This window comes from Ambystoma mexicanum, chromosome 10 (genome assembly GCF_040938575.1).
Source record: "Ambystoma mexicanum isolate Mex_15411 chromosome 10, UKY_AmexF1_1, whole genome shotgun sequence".
Taxonomy (NCBI): Eukaryota; Metazoa; Chordata; class Amphibia; order Caudata; family Ambystomatidae; genus Ambystoma; species Ambystoma mexicanum.
In genome coordinates this window covers 1,440,011,061-1,440,031,036 of record NC_090932.1, presented here as the reverse complement: position 1 = coordinate 1,440,031,036, position 19,976 = coordinate 1,440,011,061, and the positions used below count along the sequence as shown (strand labels likewise).

The 19,976-nt window shown below is 46.2% G+C and overlaps 1 protein-coding gene across 8 annotated transcripts in view; it reads right to left on the bottom strand.

Annotated features, from left to right (window-relative positions):
• HECTD4 (HECT domain E3 ubiquitin protein ligase 4) overlaps window positions 1–19,976 on the bottom strand; it is a 4,298,785-nt gene that overhangs the window by 2,654,980 nt on the left and 1,623,829 nt on the right. For all 8 annotated transcript variants that reach the window (XM_069619495.1, XM_069619492.1, XM_069619493.1 and 5 more), the window contains exon 34: window positions 6,581–6,765. In XM_069619495.1, coding sequence (XP_069475596.1) covers window positions 6,581–6,765 — 185 coding nt within the window. The remainder of the gene's footprint in view (window positions 1–6,580; window positions 6,766–19,976) is intronic.

Here is a 19,976-nt window from a genome sequence, read left to right as displayed (position 1 = left end):
ATTAACCAGTGAAGCAACTGGCATTAGCGCCCCTGCACAGACGCAGGATGGAGAGCTCCGCTTTCACCTATCTAAGGTGAGCACATTCAGTCTACGAGTAACGTGGGAAGTCCAGAAAGGGGAAAGTCAGATTGGCCAACTAGACATACATTAACCCCTTGTTCTCCTACTTGCAGACACCTCACCCTCCAGGTCAAAATTACGGTGAGGAGAGGGCCCATCCAGGGTGTTACCAGAGGCCTGCGCGTGACCCTAGAAGACACTGAAATCTCCCAGCCCGGACCTGCGCCTCCGAGGGATTCAGGTGAGCGTTACAGTAGGTGTGATACCTTCGACCCGGGGGTCGGTAGAGCTACGTTTAGGCACCCCCTCTGACGTATTGCCAGTATTAGGGCATAGCCCCTCAGATGTATTGCCAGTGTTAGGGCATAGCCCCTCGGCTATTGTGCCGGTAAAAGGGTAGAGCCCCTCGGGTGTAAGCCCGGTACAAGAACCTTCCAGTCCCTCAACACTGCGTCCGGGAGGATCCAAGGACCCCTCGCCCCGAGGGCCGGTAGCTGTAGCAGCCTCGGTGCACGTACCGGTGGAAGGACCTGGTCGGTCCCTCCCGTGCGGGAGAGTCCCTGGGAAGGAGTGTCACTTGCGGGGTGCGCTGGAAAATATGTACTGGGCTTCGCGGCTTCAGACATTGTGGCAGAATGAGGCTATTTGGCTGGATACTGTTGGGTGGTACGGGAGCTCACAGGCTCATATTCATTTTCTCTGGGCTTTTTAGCGCCCCCCAGGTCAATCTATTTATTCTTGCAAGCAGCCAACTCACTGTTCAAGGGAGAATCCATGCCAATTTGCAGACAAGGACAAAAGGTAAACCTGGAAATGGAAATGATATATCCTGAATGCCAGATGGGTTATGATATGATATTTTATTTGTATCGCGCTCATACACTAGTGTTTCAGAGCGCGAATGCTCACTGGGGCTGATTGGAAGTGTAGTCTAAAACATTTGGTGAACCAAAGGTTGCAAAACCCTGATTCTAGCCCCTCTAAGTGTTTTCAAAGTGTGGTCCGCCTTGTCTCTAAAGACCTTATCACACTGATCGGGCATGTTCATAATTTTAGATTGGACATTGGGTGAAAATACAAACAGCCTCAACCAACCATGGCACCACATGGCAGCCAACATCGCCATCTCTCAAGCCACAGAGTCCACTGTGTACACCCCAGCCTGAATGATCTGCTGGGAAGATTCAAAACCCTCAGCCATTAACTTCCCAGGGTGTCCGCAACATTCACAAATCCTATGACCAGAGAAACAAACTTACCAGCCTTCTTGGCAATAGCATCAATGAGCTTAGATTCTATTCCGAGGTAGGGTAGGTGTTATTGAAGTTAATGACATGGAGGCAGCAGGTAAGTTGTTCAAGGCTTCTTTATTCTGTTACAGATCAGTTGTCATCAGGTACATAGGTATATTAAGAGATAAGGAAGTACAGAGGTGTGCCCACTGGATCCCATCACCCAGGCTATATTCTTCCAACTGTTTGGGTGGAAACCTTCAGTCAGACGTTAACATCCCACTCATGACATCACTCACCAAGCATTCAGGTAACAGGGAACAAACAGGGAAACCAGTCATAACAGTAAGGAACACATTAGCATGCCCTAGTCGGTTGGCATCAATAATGACGAAAGAATATACTTATGGATGGTTCAAGAGATATATGGGGTCCCCAACTTGCAGGTCTTCATTTCCTATTCAGGGCCGGGAAAGATATAGGCTTCTCTTACATTATCAGTCACTGGAGGTGGAAGAGGCTGAGCCTCCTTGAAAGCTTTCTGCATCACTTCAGTGATCCTGTCTCTGATTTGCTCAATAACATCTAGGCCCAGATTCCTCACAGACTTAACTATATGTTGCATGATACCCAAATATGAATAATCCAGCACTCTGGTCCAAAGGGACCTGCTCTCCCGACACAAGCTTTGGCAAATTATCCAGGCCACTAGCATGCTGTAGATCTCCAAAGACCTCTTTCCACATAACCATTGCAGGCCTCACCAACGTCTTCCTGGACCATGGAATAATGTTCATCCAAGTCTCATATATAATATTCCTTAACCCTCCCCAACAAGGAGTCAAATGTATAGCATAACCTCAAAGCATGATGTCTCAACCTGGAAGCAAACTGGTATCCAAAACACCTGTGGCTTCTTACCAGGCACAGACATCGTAGAGCTGGACTCCACTGTTACGCTCACCTGGCTCCCACAGGGGCGTCGATCTGAACTGGACAGCTGCGGTCTCCACCAATGTGACACATAGTGCCGAGATGACAGACTGGACTGGCCCACCTAGCTTTGTTTGCTTGGCCCGTAGGAGTATTCTTCTGCAAATGGAGAAAGGGAATTAACCACCCGTGGAGTTGAGTGTTAACCCCCACCCCTGCTGTTCTCCCCACTGATCACCTTTAATGTCCCCTCTTATAGTCTCACCTGATGGTTTGGAAAGATGCGCTCTCCACCCTGCATTGAGCGCAGGAGTGCGTAGATAAGAAGTTGCTTCACTGGTAGGAAGGAATTGGTGAGTTCCAGAACAATATTGACTCAGATTTCCGGCGAGACGCCGTAAGTATATAGTTCATAAGAGTTCAAATGTCTGACTTTCACTCTTGTCCGATTCCTTGCAGGTTGCAGCTTAACCCTAGCAAAGAGTTCCTCGTAGCAACCGGTAACATTCAGGATAAGGATTTGTATTATCCAACACAGTTTGATAAAATAATGTCAGTATGTAACCCGTTGCTTTCTCCCTTATTCAGGTGCTGAGAGAAATTATGAAGTCTCTGGGAATAATGCCTCCGGCGGTAAAATTAGGTAAGTCTATTGTGGTGAGAAGGATTCCCCTTGTTTGTCCCTTTGTTTCACCTTGCTGTCCTTTTGTTCCCCTTAGGGGCCGGGGTACGGCGAAGATGCGGTGGAGGCTGCGCCGACCCGTGAAGAGGAATAGTACTCCTGGTGGTAAAATCAGGTAAGTCTATGGGGGGGTAACTAATATTGCCTCTGTTTATTCCCTTGGCTCACCTTGCTGTTCTTGTGTTCCCCTTAGGTGCCGGAGTGCGGCGGGAACATGCAGAAGGATGCGGTGGATAGTGAAGATGCTGCGAAGGCCGGTGAGTTCAGAGCGGCGCTGCAGCAGGCGAGGCGACACGCATAAAATAACTTCTTTCTTCCAGCTCGAAGGCGCGGTGGATCGGGAATTCAGGTAAGGATCAAAGGTATTGCTCTTGTTCAAACCTTTTCTCCTTCTTTCTCTCTCTTTCTAGGAGCTCCAGACTCGAGGCGGGCATGGCAGAAGACTGGATGCAGACTTGCAGGCACGGTGAGCATTACGCTGCTGGATGCAGAATAACGCGAAGCGTGTGCTGCTCTTCGGGCGTTGTATAAATAGCCTCCAAAGTAGTCCCAGGTAAGTATTCGTCCCCGACCCCCACCTGAGTAAAAAAATAGTCCCTGGGTAAAGTAGTCCCTTTCAAGCCTCTTTTGGCTTGGAGCTCTTGCAGCATGGTCTGCATCAGGTAAGTTTGCAGCATGGTCTGCATCAGGTAAGTTTTAATCTATCTACCAGGACGGTCTCTCCATATGAGCCTGGCGCCATAGACGCCAGGACTGCACCCAAATAGCCCCTAGCAGGGGTTGTTGGGCTTGCTTGGAATAACTTGATGCCTGCTTCCGGGATTGCTGGACTTGGTCTGGATCCCCGGGGGTAGGCATCATGACATCCACTGAGCCAGGCCTGCCATCAGGAGCCCCTTCCTATGCCCCAGAACACTGTAGAGTGAGCTCATTAGATCTTCACTGTATTACAGGCACAACTGGCGGCACCAGAAGTTGCAGATGCATCTCAGAAAATATGGGCATCATCTCACAGTAGAAGAAGTACAAACTCTATGGCAGAAATGTGACGGTACCAACATGCACTACACACAGTGCCCTCCGGCTGCCACCATTGAAACGACTTGAGGTTCCATGGTATGTTAGTCTGTCTTCCTTTTGTTCTGTCTATTGTGAGTGTGTAGAAGAAGGAGACTGACCAGGAGGGGTTACTTTGTGGGCTATAGACTTATTATATACATTTAAAAAACCATCTTTCCCGATGCCTAAGGGCATGCCCTGCCTCACCCATCTAATCTAACCCTAACACTAGAAACATAAGCTTTTAACTAAAGTGAAGTTTGTGTTTCCTCCACCGGGAGAATTACTCCCTTCTCCTGGTTAACACTTCAGTCTTCTAGTAATGTAGGAGGAATTCCTTCAATGATCAACTACAATGCTCCCTTCTCCTGGTCCGTCTGTAAAAGCTCCACACAGTGTTCTTTAAGCACTTAAGTAGAAAACTTGAACTATTCTCTTTAATTCCTTCCACAAAGTATTAAAATTCACAGCTTTAATTGGCTTACACGTGACCTTCTGGTTAAGGAGGTTTCGTCCAAAAAGACTTACCCAACCAAAAGTAATAAATAAGGTACTACCAAATGTTCTACCTTCTAAATGTTCGACTTTTGGCTAGGTAGGTCTTTTCAATTCCTTCTAGGGGTGTCCAAACCCTGCTTACTATACTGTGAGCGGCGGCTGTGGGGGTGTCCCCCGCAGCTGTCCTGCAGTTCCCCCGTCCAAAAAAAAAGGGCTGCAGGGGTGTTCCCCAGCAACCTCCGCTCACTATACTATATAGTATAGTGAGCGGGGGTTGCGGGGAACACTCCTGCAGCTGACCCGAAAAGAGAAAGAAAAAAAAAATAAAATAAAAAGGAAAGGACCCTGCAGTGCCAGTTCCTGATCACAGAAGTGAAAGGGAACCAGCGTTGCAGGGACCAGCGGGTCAGATGCGAGGTAAGTAGGGGGGAAGGGGTGAGGGTGTGTTGGGGGTGCGCGCGGGGGTGTGGCCAAATCTGAAATGTTCAGGAGAGTAAAGACTGAAGGTTTTTTGAAAAAAATTATCTTCAGTCTTTTCTCACTCAAACATTTTTACCTAGGTCATTCAACCCCAAACCGGTGAGGGATACTAATCCCAGGGTTCTATATATTTCTCCCATATGTTTCTTTACTGTTTCCTCCAGAAGCAGTATCTTGATGAGGGAGAGGACTCCAGAAGCATTTTGGTTTTCCAGTTGCATTTGATATACCAATACCACGAGGGAGAGGGCTCCCATTACACTCAGTCGTCTTAGTGGTATTTGTTGGGACACTGTGACAAGGGAGATGACTCCTGCTGCAATCTATTCTATTCGGGCCACTTCCCAGACCCCACCCGGTCCTGCCGTCGTTCCCGTTACCTGTGGTATTCTCAGGGCACGGCTCTCGTTCTTCACATGGTCGCAAGTGCCTCTCTTCCTTCTTCCTGTGAGGCTCCACGGCAGGCTGGTGGTCTGAGCGCTGTTTCCGGACCAGGCGGTCCACTTCTCCTCGGTCATGCCGCCACCAAGTGAGTCAGGTTCCTGCCGGCTCCCAGGACAATTCAGCAGCATCCTGTTGTTGTGGCAAGATGCTTCTGCTTCACCTTTGGTCGTCCCAGTTTGAACTTCCCAGATTTTGGTTCGGGTATTGTAGGCTTCCATGATGAGACTCTCCTGATCCTTGCATGCTTTCTCTTTTACATAGTTGACTCTGCCCTTGCGTAACAGCAACACCATTCACTAAAGTCTTTTTAAATATTCTTCATGCCTGCCATGGCCCACCTCGCTACAGTACTTGATTGTATTTGCATACTACTATTCCATATGCTTCCCTTACTCTTCCTCGTCCCAGTATATTTTACATTTGGCTCGTCACTATATGCTTGGATGGCCTAGACACACTCCTGGAATGAGAACTTTGGAACAGGCATTAGGGCTCTTTCCTGATGCACTTTCCCACTCCGAGTGTGTCCAGTCCTGTTCTATGGAGCCCCTGTGACCCATCAGTCGCAGGCTGGTCTCCCATCGGCCTCTACTGAGACATGAAGAGCCTGTGCTTCCCTAGAGCACCGGACCTTCCATGTTAGCCCCGGCAACCAAAGTATCAAATGTAGCTGTCAAGGGTGTCGGTTATTGACATCATGCTACGGCACTTGCCACAGGCCTTCTCAAAACAAGATTAGCAAACTTCAAACATATTACAAAATGTATTACTCAAACAAACGTGAGTGACTGTTGAAGGCTCATAGCGTGTCCAAGTCCTGCAACCTGTGGCATTGGAAAATAACTGTTGGCTTTGGGGTGGACAGGGCTACTTATACTCTGGACATCCCCATTTTTTGTGGAGAACACCCACAACACCACGGATATAGGTGGCGAAAGCCAGGGTTGTGCAAGAGTAATTCAAATGATTGCAAGGTCCCTATCTGCAGGCTAGACATTTCAAAGATAAGCAATCTACAGAGGCAATAATATCCATTACAAACAGTATGAATTGTTGCATTTATACTATTTCATACTCAACAATGGTGTCCTGCACATTTGGAAAAATAATCATAAAAACATTACACAACAAATCAATCACTAGTTAACGCAATATAGAAATACATCAATAAAAAAGTTAATATGCCTACCTTCTTCCTTCTCCCATTCTACACAGCGATTGGCTAGGACCTGGAATGCTGCCCAGGCCATAGTTGCAACTTTCTGCTTTTTGGTTTGTTTTTCACTGGAGTTTGATTCTGTTTGGCTGCTCAAACTGCAGAGTCTATCCATCAGTTGGACCAGACCACTTCGTACCAAGCACTTCTCTTCACTCCTTTGCAAAGAAAGACATTGTTAAGTTATACTAAAAAATACATGTATGATAATTTTGTGGATGAAAAGCTCTCGAAAGCTCTCGTAATTTATAGCTTGGATGTTAGGCACCTCAAGGATTGAGCAACAGTCAATGTCAAGGTATTTAAGTGACAATATGTCACACTGCAGCTCAGGGGTATACAGGAATACCTTGCTGGCTGTTGTCCAACAAGCTCCCTGGATGTGTACATCTTATTAGAGATGTTTTATATACGTTGGAAGCATGGAATTTCCTGGCATTTTTCTCTTGAGAGTAATTAGATCAAAGCATTTTAAATATCAGCCATGCATCAACTCAATACTTCGAGGCAAAAGGCTTGATTCCTCAGGTTATGAGAACCCAACGCAGACTGAGTGGTCTATACTAAAAGCAGCATTGTTCCTTTATGCAGTCTCAAACAGAACAAATGATTACCAATAATGCAAAGGTTGTGGGAGAGGGGGGTCATACACAGTCAACATGTAACATGCATCTGAGTAGCGGCCTTTTGGTTAATTCCCAAATACCAAACTTAATGAAATATTTTTCATATGTATTTATCAGTGGTAACAGTGCAATAGACACTCCTCAGGACATTTACAAATAATCCTGAAACTTAAAGGATGGGCGATAAAATCTCAAGATTAGTTTCACACAAAAGAACAAATTATTTACCTCTGGTAATGTTCTTTCTACTGGATGTTCCTCCAACCGATTCTTCATCTTAGATATTTATTCCCCTGCTTTGCAGCTCTCTAAAAAAATTTCCCAGCAGGGGACGTTGTGTGCACTGACATTGATGGCCACCGAGTCGTCTTTGTGACCGGACGCAGTGTATATGCAGGTACAACTAGTACACTCAGCGCCCCGTGAACTCAATTTTTGTTTTTTCACCCCATTGCAGAGCCACGTCAAGAATTAAAGACAAACATTAAATGTTTGAGCGTTAAAGGAGAGTCATCATATAATCGTAGTAGAGAGCTTCTTAATCATGGGGTAGGCTGGGAGGAATCCGTGGGAGGAACATCCAGTAGAAAGAACTTCACAAGGGATAATTAATTTGTTCTTCTAATGGATTGCGTCCTCCCATGGATTCCTCATCTTACATAGCAGTAAGACCATTACAGAGGAGAGAAGGAGCAAATTCCATGCCGGTTATGTCACCACTGTTGGAGGACAGCCTTTCGGAAACAAGACTCATTTGCGTACACTGCGCCCAGGCAGTATGGGTTTGCAAATGTGTGCATGGAGGGCCACGTTGTGGCCAGGCAGATAGATATCATTTACAAGTACCTGTCTTTGGAGAGCAGAGGTAGCTGCCACACCTTCAGTGGAATGTACCCTGAAGCCTTCAGGGATTTCCTTACCGGCTCAGGTGTAGCACTCAGACATGCAAAGCACTACCCATCTAAAGATGGTTTGCTTTGTTATTCCCTTACCTGGTTTCGGGCTGTATTTCCAATGAACAGTTGGCTTTCCAGCCTGAATTGTCTTTTCCTGATGATGTAGAAACTCAGAGCCCTTTTGGGGTCGAGCCTAGGCAGCCTTTCTTCCTCCTTGGATGGATGAGGTGGTGGAGAGAAGGCTGGCAGACAGATTGCCTGCGACAGGGGAAACTCGGATTCGACCTTTGGAAGGAACGAAGGGTGCACTCAAGAGTCACCTTGTCGTTGGAAAAGGCTTTAAAAGGTTGCTCACAGGACAGGGCCTGAAATGTGCTTACTCTAGGGGCTCAGGAAATGGTGACCAAAAAGGCTGTATTCCATGATAGTAGCCTCAGAGGACATGAATGTAATGGCTCAAATGGGGAAGCCATGAGAAAAGGTAACCGGTAAATAGGTTTGTTCTGGACCTCAATGCACTCAAAACAAAGTCCCAGTACGTATAGGGTGCCAATCAGCTTCTAATCAGATGCAAAACTTAAAAGAAAAGGTTATTTTCATTGCATTTTAATAAATCAGATGTGATAAGTCAAGTTAAATAGAAAAACGACTTTTCCACATCCGTCCATCCTTTAATTCCCTGTGTCAAGGACAGCTCAATCATGGATGCAAGGTGTGCAGCCATCAGATGCCTCTTGATAGCTGGGATACCCAATCCCCTTAATAGAGGAGCCCTTATGTTGGCATCTTTTTAGCAATTCCGGGACATTTCCTGTTCCAAATCAATTTAAAAATATCCCCCTTTAAGCTAACAACCATTGCGCATGGAATAGTTACTGGGAGTGCACGAAACAGAGAGCTCTCTTGGAAGTAGGGTATTTATTACCGCAGCAACTCTGGCCAACCAGGACAACTCCTGCAGGTCGCATCTCTTTAAATCGTCACTTGAAACTTCTATATATCTAATATTGGCAATGACAATGCAGGGACCTTTATATGCCGACAACTTCACCCCCAGGTAATCTATTTTATCACTTTCCCAACTCAAAGGGAATTTCCCGGCCAGTCGTCCACTATTATCGGATTTTCGTTCACATTAAGTCACTTAGATTTCCCATAAATCTAAGTGACTGGGGCCATGAACCCTGGCCCCAGTCCAAACTGTCGCAATCTTTCCAATGCTAAAAGGTAACATGTTCAACTTATCTTTGCGCCTTGAAACACTTGTGTATAGGCGAGTTATAAATGCCACATGTCCTGCATTAGTTACCGTAATAGCATTTCTGATGATTGTATCTGCTTAGATTCACATGCTGTGCATATGGTCGGACATCCAGTGGTAACCGCGGAGTATTGCATATTGTCTTTCGGGGACCAAAAGGGGACGTCGACATAGGCGTGTCCGTAACACTATCCCTATCCTGACGTGTAGTGAACCCAAAATCCATCATGCGCCGAGGTCCCTCCGATTGTATTTTTTCTGCCAAGAGGGAGCCCGAGGCTATAGTGAGTGAGTACATAAAGAGAGAAAGTCTTAAAACTTCTATGTTCCTTCCACCCCGAGCCGGGAGGTAGGTAGGGCGCATGTGAATCTAAGCAGATACAATCATCAGAAATACTATTACGGTAAGTAATGCATATCTTCTGATGCTTGTTAATCTGCTTACAATCACATGCTGTGCATAGACTAGCGAACAGTACCCAGAGTTGGAGGTTGCTTGTGAGAAGGAACAATAGAGAAAAGATGTCTTAGTACTGCTTGTCCCACCTGAGAATCAGACCTAGAAGGAGTGTCTAGGCAACAGTGTTTTGTAAAGTTGTGTACAGAACTCCAGGTTGCCGCTTTGCAAATGGACTTGAGGGGAACAATTGCAATGAATGCTATGGATGCCCCAGTGCCCCCTGTAGAATGGGCTCTAAGCTTGAAGGGCAGTTCTCTCTTAGCAAGAGTGTAACATAGTGTGATGCATTTGACAATCAACCTTGATATAGCTGATTTAGAGACAGGATCCCCTTTACTACCAGCTGCCACTGAAACAAAGAATTGTTTTGTTTTCCTCAGTGGTTTAGTTCTTTCCAGGTGGAACATGACTGCCCTGCGCACATCTAGTGTGTGTAGGCTTCTTTCGGCCATGCTAGTAGAGTTCTGGAAGAAAGTGGGTAGTTCGATTGATTGGTTCACATGGAACTTTGAGATAAATTTAGGCGCAAATCTGGGATGTGTGCGCAGGACTACCTTATCTTTGTGGACTGCAACAACGGGGTCTACAACAGAAAGTGCCTGTAGTTCGCTAACCCTTCTGATAGAAGTGATAGCCACTAGGAAGGCCATTTTATAAGTCAGGTCTTTCAGACTTGCTTTATGCATAGGCTCAAAGGGAGGTCCCAGGAGCCTGGTTAAAACCACATTTAGATCCCATCCAGGGGCCGGGTGAGAAATGGGAGGATAAATCCTCTTAGCCCCTTCCATAAAGGCTTTAATCATTTGAATTTTCCACGACAACACATTTTGTTGTGATGTGGTGTAGGCTGACAGAGCAGCCAGATGAACCTTTAGGGAATTGAAGACTAACCCAGTGTCCAACAGATGGGTTAGGTACAGTACAATGTGTGTGGGTGAGCAATCGATGGAATTGATGCCCTTGGAATTGCGCCAGATAACAAAACGCTTCCATTTGCTGGCATAGCAATAATGTGTATTTGGTTTTCTAGCCTCCCTGAGTATGTCCATCCACCTCTGAGGGAGTTGTAGGTGTCCAAACTCTATGACCTCAGGAGCCATGCTGCTAAGTTCAGAGTTTGTGGGCTTGGGTGTAGGGTCTCTCCCCTGTCCTGAGACAACATGTTGTACGGGCAGGGTAGTTTCACTGGTGTGGAGAGGGACATTTCCAACAGGTGAGCGAACCAGGGTTAGCGGGCCCACATGGGGGCCACCAGTATCATGGTAACTGGTTCCTGGTGCATCTTGTGCACTATCTTGTTGAGAAGGGGAGTCGGGGTGGAAAAGTGTAGACAAATTTCCCTGACCATGTTATCCAGATACCGTTCCCCTTGGATCGGTTCTGTGGGTACCTGGAGGCGTAGTCCTGGCATTGGGTATTCTCCTGAGTTGCAAACAGGTCGATCTCTGGGAAGCTCCGTTCTGCGAAGACGTTGGACACAATGTCTTTGTGTTGCCGCCATTCATATTCCTCAGCCAGAGGAAAATCTCTGCTGAGTACGTCTGCCAGAAGATTGAGTTCCTCTGGAACATGTTGGGACAACAGAAACATCTTGTGTTTGAGAGCCCATATCCAAATGTTTTGGGACAGCTTGGATAGCCCTGGAGAGCGAGTGCCCCCGTTTGTTCAGGTAATACATAGCTGTAGTGCTGTCCGCTAGAATCAGCACTGTCTTCCCTTGCAGTTGCACCTGAAAGGCTTTCAAAGCCTTGAACACCGCTAATAGCTCCAGTAGGTTTATATGGTTGGACGCTACTTGCGGAGACCAAACTGTGCGCTGTCTGCTGAAGCAGATGAGCGCCCCACCCTGTGAGAGATGTGTCTGTAGTGAGAGTGGCTTCCACTGCAGGGGTGGTGAAGGTCATCCCCTTCAAGAGGTTTTCTCTTGACCACCACTGCAGAGAGACGAGTGCTGGCGAGAAAACTACTTGATCTTCCCATTGTCCGCTGGCCTGACACCACTGGCTGTTGAGCCACTCTTGCATGGGACGCATGCACAGCCGCGTGTGGGGAACCAAGTATATGCATGGCACCATCATTCCTAGCAAGCGCATGGTCTTGCGCACCATCACCTCCCGACTGGCTACATATTGAGGGATCTGAAAAAGCATGTTCTGAACCTTCTCGTTGGAGGGGAAGACGAGACCGTCCTTTGTCCGAATTAGAGCTCCCAGAAATTGTTTTATTTGACTGGGGACTAAACTGGATTTCTTTTCGTTGATTGAGAAACCCAGACTGTTTTTTGGGTGTTCGAAAAACATGCGTCGGACGAGTCCCCCATGATGAGCCAGTCGTCGAGGTGAGGGTAAACTGGGACTGATAGTCTGCGCAGGTGTGCTGCCGCCAGTGCCAGGACTTTGGTAAACACCCTTGGCGCTGCGGCGATGCCAAAGGGGAGTACCTTGAATTGGTAATGTCTGTCCTGGATCATGAACCTTAGCTATTTCCTGTGCGTTGGCAACATTGAAATATGAAAGTATGCATCTTTCATGTCCAGAGAAAAGAAGGATATACTCTTGCCGGCCTATATTTTCCCATTCAATTGGAGCTTACAGGAGGCATTGCACATGGGTGCTACCATATGGAAGATAGAGGGTCAGCTATAGCCGGGTTGAAAGGCATATTATGCTCGACTGTTGGCTATTTCTTCAGAATATCAATGAGTCCATACCCCTGAAGGGGTGGAGTAGAGGTTTTTAAACCATGGGTGTCTGCCACTGTTTACACTAAGGACCTGCATTTAGCATGAGTATGCTTGCTGGGTTGGCCTTGTTGGAACTCTAGATCTGGGGATGTGTCCATCCCACTTGCATGGTGTAATCCTTGGGCTAAGGCTAATAAATCGGCTTGGTCATCAAAAAAATCAACTCTGCCGGTGGCACAATAAACTGGGCCAATATCCCATTGGTGGTCGGGTTGGTCGACGTCAAATATTGATTGCATCGACTCAAAAAATTGTGTCCTCGTTAACAGGACAAAAGAACTGTCGCCGATAGCCGGCTTCTAAGGTTTTCCTGGGTATGTCAACGGGACAAGTATCGGTGCAGAGGGGATGGCTGTCGGTGCCGAAGGTGGTTTAGATGACGAATGGACGTCGCAGGTAGGAGCCTGTTGACGGACAGCCGTCGACTATTTTTGCACCTCTGTCGGCATCGAGGCTGAAGGCTTGGTCAACATCGATGGAGTTCACGGACCGGCTAGCGTGTCTTGACTCAGACCCAGGCACCTGTAATGCTCACCTGATTCCCACGGAGGCGCAGGTCTGGCTTCGAGTGCTGATGCTTCTTCAATGGTGAAGCGCAGGACTCTGAAGATGGACAGGAAGGGCCCTCTACTCTGGCTTCTCCGGCTCGCAGGAATATTCCCCTGTGCGTGAAAAGGGAGTATTACCTACTGACTGAGTTATGCTCAAGCCTCCCACTCTCTTCCAACCCTCCACGATACCCTTCCACGATTCCCCGTGAAGTCTCACCTTAGGGTCAGGAAGGAGGAGCTCTCCATCCTGCTTCTGATGCAGGGGCGCGTTGAAACCCAGTTACTTCACTGGATTGAGGATTGATGGGAGTTCAGGTAAGCTTGACTATTCAGGTAAGGCTCTGTAAAAGTTCTGTTGCAAGTTCAAAAGTCCAAGCTTAATAATAATGTTCATTGTCTTTTTGCAGCAAGCGCTAATGCTTATGTCTTTTTTCCACTTAGGGGCCGGGGTTCGGAATGCCGGAGGTATGGCGCCGACCCGAAGTGAAACGTGCAGTTCCAGTTCTAGTAAATGGCAGGTTAGTTCTGGATGAGCGCTCGGGAACTGTCTTTGCATACGCTCATTCAATGTCTTTGTCTTTTTTCCCCATAGGGGCCGGGGTCCGGAAAATGCCTGGAAGCGGCAAGACCCGAAATGAAATGGGAATGACCCAACAGGTAAGTCTTATTCCCTTCCTTCTCTCACCTCTTATTCTTGTCTTTTTCTCTAGGCTCTGGGAAGTGGCTGTGTATCCGGATGATCGCTGCTGAGGATGGAGGAACCCAGGAAAGGTGAGTGAAATGCAGCGCTGCAGCGATCGTAACGAAATGCTTTTAAAGGATCGTCGGTGATGTCTCCGTGGTGCAGATTTAGCTGGTAAGGTCTCTTGTCTGTCTCCCTTTGCAGGTGACCCAGGATGCTGACAGGCGTGGCTGAAGTCCAGATGCAGGAGCCGACACGGTGAGCGTCCAGCTGCGAGGAGCAGAACAACGCGAAGTGTGAGTTGCTGATCGGGTGTGGTTTAAATAGCTTTGGAAGAAGTCCCAAGTGTGTATCCTTCCTCCGATCAGGTATGTATCCTTCCCCGACCACACCCGGGTGGAAAGTAGTCCCACAGGTAAAGTAGTTCCATTCAGGCCTCAAGAGGGCCTGGATGTGGCAGCATGGTCTGCATCAGGTAAGTGCACATTAAAACACTTGAACACATGTCTAGCTTTATGAGCCTGGCGCCTAAGGCGCCAGGACAGAGGTCCAACATGAGCCTGGCGCCTAAGGCGCCAGGACTGCATCCAAAGGGCCCCAGCTTGGGCCCGCTGGCACTCCCCTGGGGGAAATGATGCCTGCCTCTGAGGTTGCTGGGTCGGACCTGGCTCCTTGGAGGTAGGCATCATGACAGCACCACAGACAAATATCGTGGGGGTCGGTCACTGACATTTTGGCCTCAAAATCAAAATCAGTGCACCTTTTTAAGCCTGAAACCTGGTGAGTTGACACTGCAGTCCAGTGTCCTGAAGAAATTATTTTAAATTTTGACAGAAAAATATCAATTGAAACTCGAGGTTGTGTTCCCACTGCAGCATGCAAGCATGCGGAAAAAAGGAACTGAAGCATGGGGCGTAGTGACATGGTATATATAAGATGCCTGAAGTCACATCCGGAGCCAATGATCGAGCGCCCAGCAGGACGGATCTACTGCTGAGTCCAGGTCCACTACGACCCTGTCGAAAAGGTTTCTGTGCAGCAGAGCTGGATGAGGATATCTATCAAGATGAGGAATATGCAGGACAAAAGCAATCCATTGAAGTGAATAGCTTGGAGTCGAACAACATACACTCAAGATACATGTGCACTAAAACCAGGATGTGAAAGCAGAGTGAGATAAAAATACAAATAAATGAAACGGGATATGGGGTAAGCACTTAGAAGCTCCTCATGATTACAAAGAAAGTTGGCAAGCTCATCACCCACAATTGCTGTTACAGGTACTGTCAGCGCTAAGCCCACATACAGGACAAGCAACAAGAGGATCTATCAGCTAACACGCTTGATGGTTTTGTGTAAGGCAACTTAAAGACAACACTCACGAGGATGAGAAATACCACCTGAAATGTCAGCGAAGCCCACAAACTCTGTTGATCAAACAGGGACCCAGAAAGGCTATAACAACAAAGGGAGTATAACTTAATATATAAGACTCCTGACAAGGGAAAAGTAGGAATAGTGATTACTGAATAGTGAAGAAAACAGATATTCACACAGTAGCTGCATACAACAGCACACTATATCTAACAATCCATACAGAACAAAGGGAGAAGTGCAAGGGAAAACCAGGGACAGACTCACTCCAAGAGAAAGTAAAGGAACGGGAGCAGGGAAAAGTGCACAATATCGCCCATCCCCCACCCAGGGGAGGAAATTGGGACACAATGGCAAGTCTATAAATGAGGGGGTTCCAAGGATCAGACAAACTGGGCTGCACAGAAAAAGGAAAGCACTGGGAAGTGCTGGCTGCCAAACAGGAGAAGACAGAAAGGGAATGCAGGAAGCAGAAAATGCTAATAAGCACTCAATTCAGAATCAAGGGAAAAGTTAACAAGAAATAAGAAACTAGGTACTAGATACTAAGCTACGAACAAGGGACTGGTCACAAACAGGAACACTGCATCAATGACCAGCGCTGGACTGAAGCAAACAGATTTTTAAACACGGCTCAGGTGTTTTGCTTGCTAGCACCTGCCAGCCCCAGGTGCTGCTTATACTCCACCCAACCTTGTCCTGCAAGGGTGGAGATGAAGCAGTGGCCCAGGCATTCTGGGAAACAGTCTTTTGATTAAAGCAGCATATTGGCTGCCAAAAACCTGGAATGGATGCGGAAGGGAAGTGACATGGAAAATAAGGATTTAGCGCTCCAAAATCACCACAGTATTGTCTCATAAATTTTGAAAGTAATGTCTAATAGGAAAGAAGACCCAAATCAGGCCCCCAAGTGGCTGGCAGGAGCGAAGGAAGCAAATCTTGACACTACTCTGAGAGGTCCTGGGGTCTCATCGGTGTCTACAGTTCATCAGCTCTTCATTCGATGGTGTGTGGGGCTTCGGTAGGTCCCAGACTCTCAGAGCTTGCAAGGAGTCCTCCGTCTGCATGGTCTTGCTGGTTGGCCATGCCCCTCCCTCTATCCAGATTGCCCTTTCCAGCTTGCACGCATTAAGAGAAGCTCCTTGATGCTAGCACTTTTGCCTCTCAGGACGGGCGCAGGGCAGAAATATCAAAAACGTATACCCACACATTTGCCAGATATTGGAGGCATTTGCCCAGGTACTTACACCCTTTACCATTGACAGGTAATGTACATCTTTTTTGGTTTTTTATTTGTATTTGGTTGAAACAACCTTTTACAAAGAAAAACACAATATATTGTATCCTTTTACAAAAGAGAAAAGAAGAAAAAACAGCTCATTTCATTCAACAATCACATATTACAAAAGTTCTTATATTACAAAATCTAAAACAATCCAAAACGAAGATTTAAAATAGAAAGCAATATGAAAGTCAAAATTATTTTTTACAAAATTCTGTAAAATGTCTAAATCCAAAGCACAAATTGCAGATGACTATGAGATCACTCTTCTACTTCATACATAGGACCCAATAACTAACTTCAAATTTTGACGGAAGAGGAGAGAAGAGGAGAGACCTACATAACCTTAGTGCCCATTTGAAAAGTGTTTAATCAACAATGTTGCAACTAGCGAGCACCTGCACCACTGCAGTTGTTAAAGGATTATGGTCACCAGCGAATAACCAATCCCAGAACATTTCTGGTATAAAGTTAGCACTATTGAGACCAAATCTAGTGAACAATCAATATCTCGCTTGCCTGGTGCCTCGACAGTCCATTCAAAGATGTTTCAAAGTTTGAACTTTTGGATTAGAACACCAGTCACATAGCTTTGTTGCTAGATCTCCTTGGCCTCTCTGTGCCAGAACCTCTCTGGTTCTTGCTACATTGAGCCGAACTCTGAGAAAGTTGTACCTTATTTTCCAATCAGGGAATTTGACTAGATAGTTTGGGATGTAGCCAAGATTCTTTTCTTCTGCCATGAATTGATTGGTTCTTGCTCTGGCATGCATGGTTTCAATTGTTTTAATCCAATCAATTTTTACCAGATTCTTTTTAGCCTTAGAGGGGTTAGCTATTAGAGTTTCCAAATAAGTATTTGCCTTAGATAATTCACAAGAAACCCACCCTTCCAATTTCCTTAGTACCTCAGAGCCACCCATCTCGAAAATGCTCTTTGATGTCCCATACAGGGAATCCTCTTGTTCGATAGAGATTAGCCAAAAGAGAGAAATTAGTTTCCAACCTGCAAGGGATTCTAGAGAGTTTAGCCCCAATTTGAATCTGAGGAGCCCCATTGAGACACTTATGGGGAGATTGAGGACTTTCTTCCATACCAGAACTTCCCATTTCTGCCAATCTGTGAGCCATACAAGTGGTTTAGGTTCCAGCCCGTAGAGTAATACCGGGATAACTTTAGCCGTATAGAATTTGATCAATGGTAGTATTGAGAATTTACAATATTTTAGTAAGGTTTTTTTCATCTGGGCTGATAGTTGTAAAATGTAATGTTGCAAATCCTTCTCAACCTTACACATAGCAGGGGAGGCATAGATTTTAAAGACTAAATGTATCAGCTCATCCACTCTCTCAATGTAATGTACATCCTAGCAGCCTAACTACTGGGTGTGTTACTAGTAGTATTGGCTAAACTACCAAAAGTTCATGGCAGAGCTATACTGCATGGATGTAGCATGGTGGTGGGTCCATGAAAGTCTAAGTAACACGACAGATTTGCTTAAACCTCTGACAATCCATCTAAGGATCCACTTCCAGCCTTTTCTATCTTTACACATGCAACGCCAGCTAGCCATCTAACTGCCTCCGTAGACTATAGGACTCATTGCAATCCACCCCAAGCCCCACTCACACTTTTAATCTTGGGCAATAGGAGGAAAGATTGCCGCTGGAAGCGGATGGTAGCTGTTTTGCTTGCAATGCGGCTGGACAGAGTAGTGCGCTTGCAGGTCCGGGGGTGCTGGATACCGAGCGTGGAGCTCTGGTGTGCTGGCAGGCTCTGCAGTGGCTTGGGGTCTGTGGCTCTTCAGAATTTGCTGTGGCGTGGGCCTGTGGCAGCGGGCAGTGACAACTGACAGTTGCAGGTGGTATGTTTAACTGCTGCCTGCCCCCGTGAAAGATGCTCGGGACTCGCCTGGCACCGTACTGATGTGCCCTTTCATAGACAGGTAGTGTGAGATCTTAAGGCACCCTGATAGGGTTATACATGCCTGTTAAGGTACTCTTCCTTTTGCGTATTTCAATATTCAACCTGTGCCTATTGAAAGCTAATATTGCCAGACAGCGTAGCTATGGATTGCAATTTTGCTAGAATGGGTTACTAATCCATTTAGGGGTGCAGAATATTTGAATTTCCCTTCAACCACTGATTGAGGCAACGATTTTAGGCCCTTTTTAGCCGTAGTGAGTTCTCTCATAATGCCCATGACCAGCGCTCATTCTTTCAATGCAAGGTTCGGACAAGTATTGGAGCCCCACGCCCACCCCTAATTCCAGTCTTTGGCTGCTGATTCTGGAGTAATAAAGGATTTCACTCAAATAAACTCTAAACCTAGGATACTGCAATATGCACGTCGAGAATGTTGCACTCCCCCTATGCATACGATGTCAGGTACTAGTCACATTTCTCAAATCTTGAGAAGGAGCTCTCGCAGAAGACAGCACCTTCAGGATGAAAGAATGGTTATGATCGGTTGAGGAAGTGGTTGGTTGCCAGAAGAACCTTGTGGGTTTGTCTGACGAGTCACCTATTAGAGGCCTAGTTGGAAATTCAGATCAACTGTCCGTGGCACTAGATAAAACAATGCAGTCTCCTTTGAAGAGTATGGAAAATGTGTACAGTTCTATCCGGATATTAAGAAGTCTGAGGATGACCAAATTGGTGTTAGGAGTTGGCAATTTATTAAAGAAAAGATAATTTTTGAGCTTACCCATAGAAAGAGCAACATGGATTTCTGGTTATGGGTGAAATCATTGGATTTATCACCGGTATCATCAGCTAGGGTTGATATCACATGTCAAACAGATTCCATCTTTGATATTATGGGTAAAGAATGCCAAAGTGACTTGAGTATATCTCGCACACACGCCAATCTGGTCTGATTGAAATTAACAGCTTTGCTACCGTTGGATATGAAAATAGTAAACATCATCCATCTGTCCAGCATCCACCTCCATTTTGGTGGCAGCACCCGTTGATTCATTCCTTACTCATTCCCTCATACACTTAGAAATCTTGAGGATTCCACAGATAGATTGACTGACTTTCCTTATGGAAAGGACTTTCGTATTAAAATAAAAAAATCTAAAATGCTGGAGATCTCTGACCCCAATCAAAGAAAACTTAATAGCAACTGCAGAAACCTTATTATCACAAATGTTAACAAACCAGAGAGGCCTGAGACTAGATGGGAAATTCAGATCAACTGTCCGTGGCACTAGATAAAACAATGCAGTCTCCTTTGAAGAGTATGGAAAATGTGTACAGTCCTATCCGGATATTAAGAGGTCTGAGGATGACCAAATTGGTGTTAGGAGTTGGCAACTTACTAAAGAAAAGATAATTTTTGAGCTTACCCATAGAAAGAGCAACATGGATTTCTGGTTATGGGTGAAATCATTGGATTTATCACCGGTATCATCAGCTAGGGTTGATATCACATGTCAAACAGATTCCATCTTTGATATTATGGGTAAAGCATGCCAAAGTGACATGA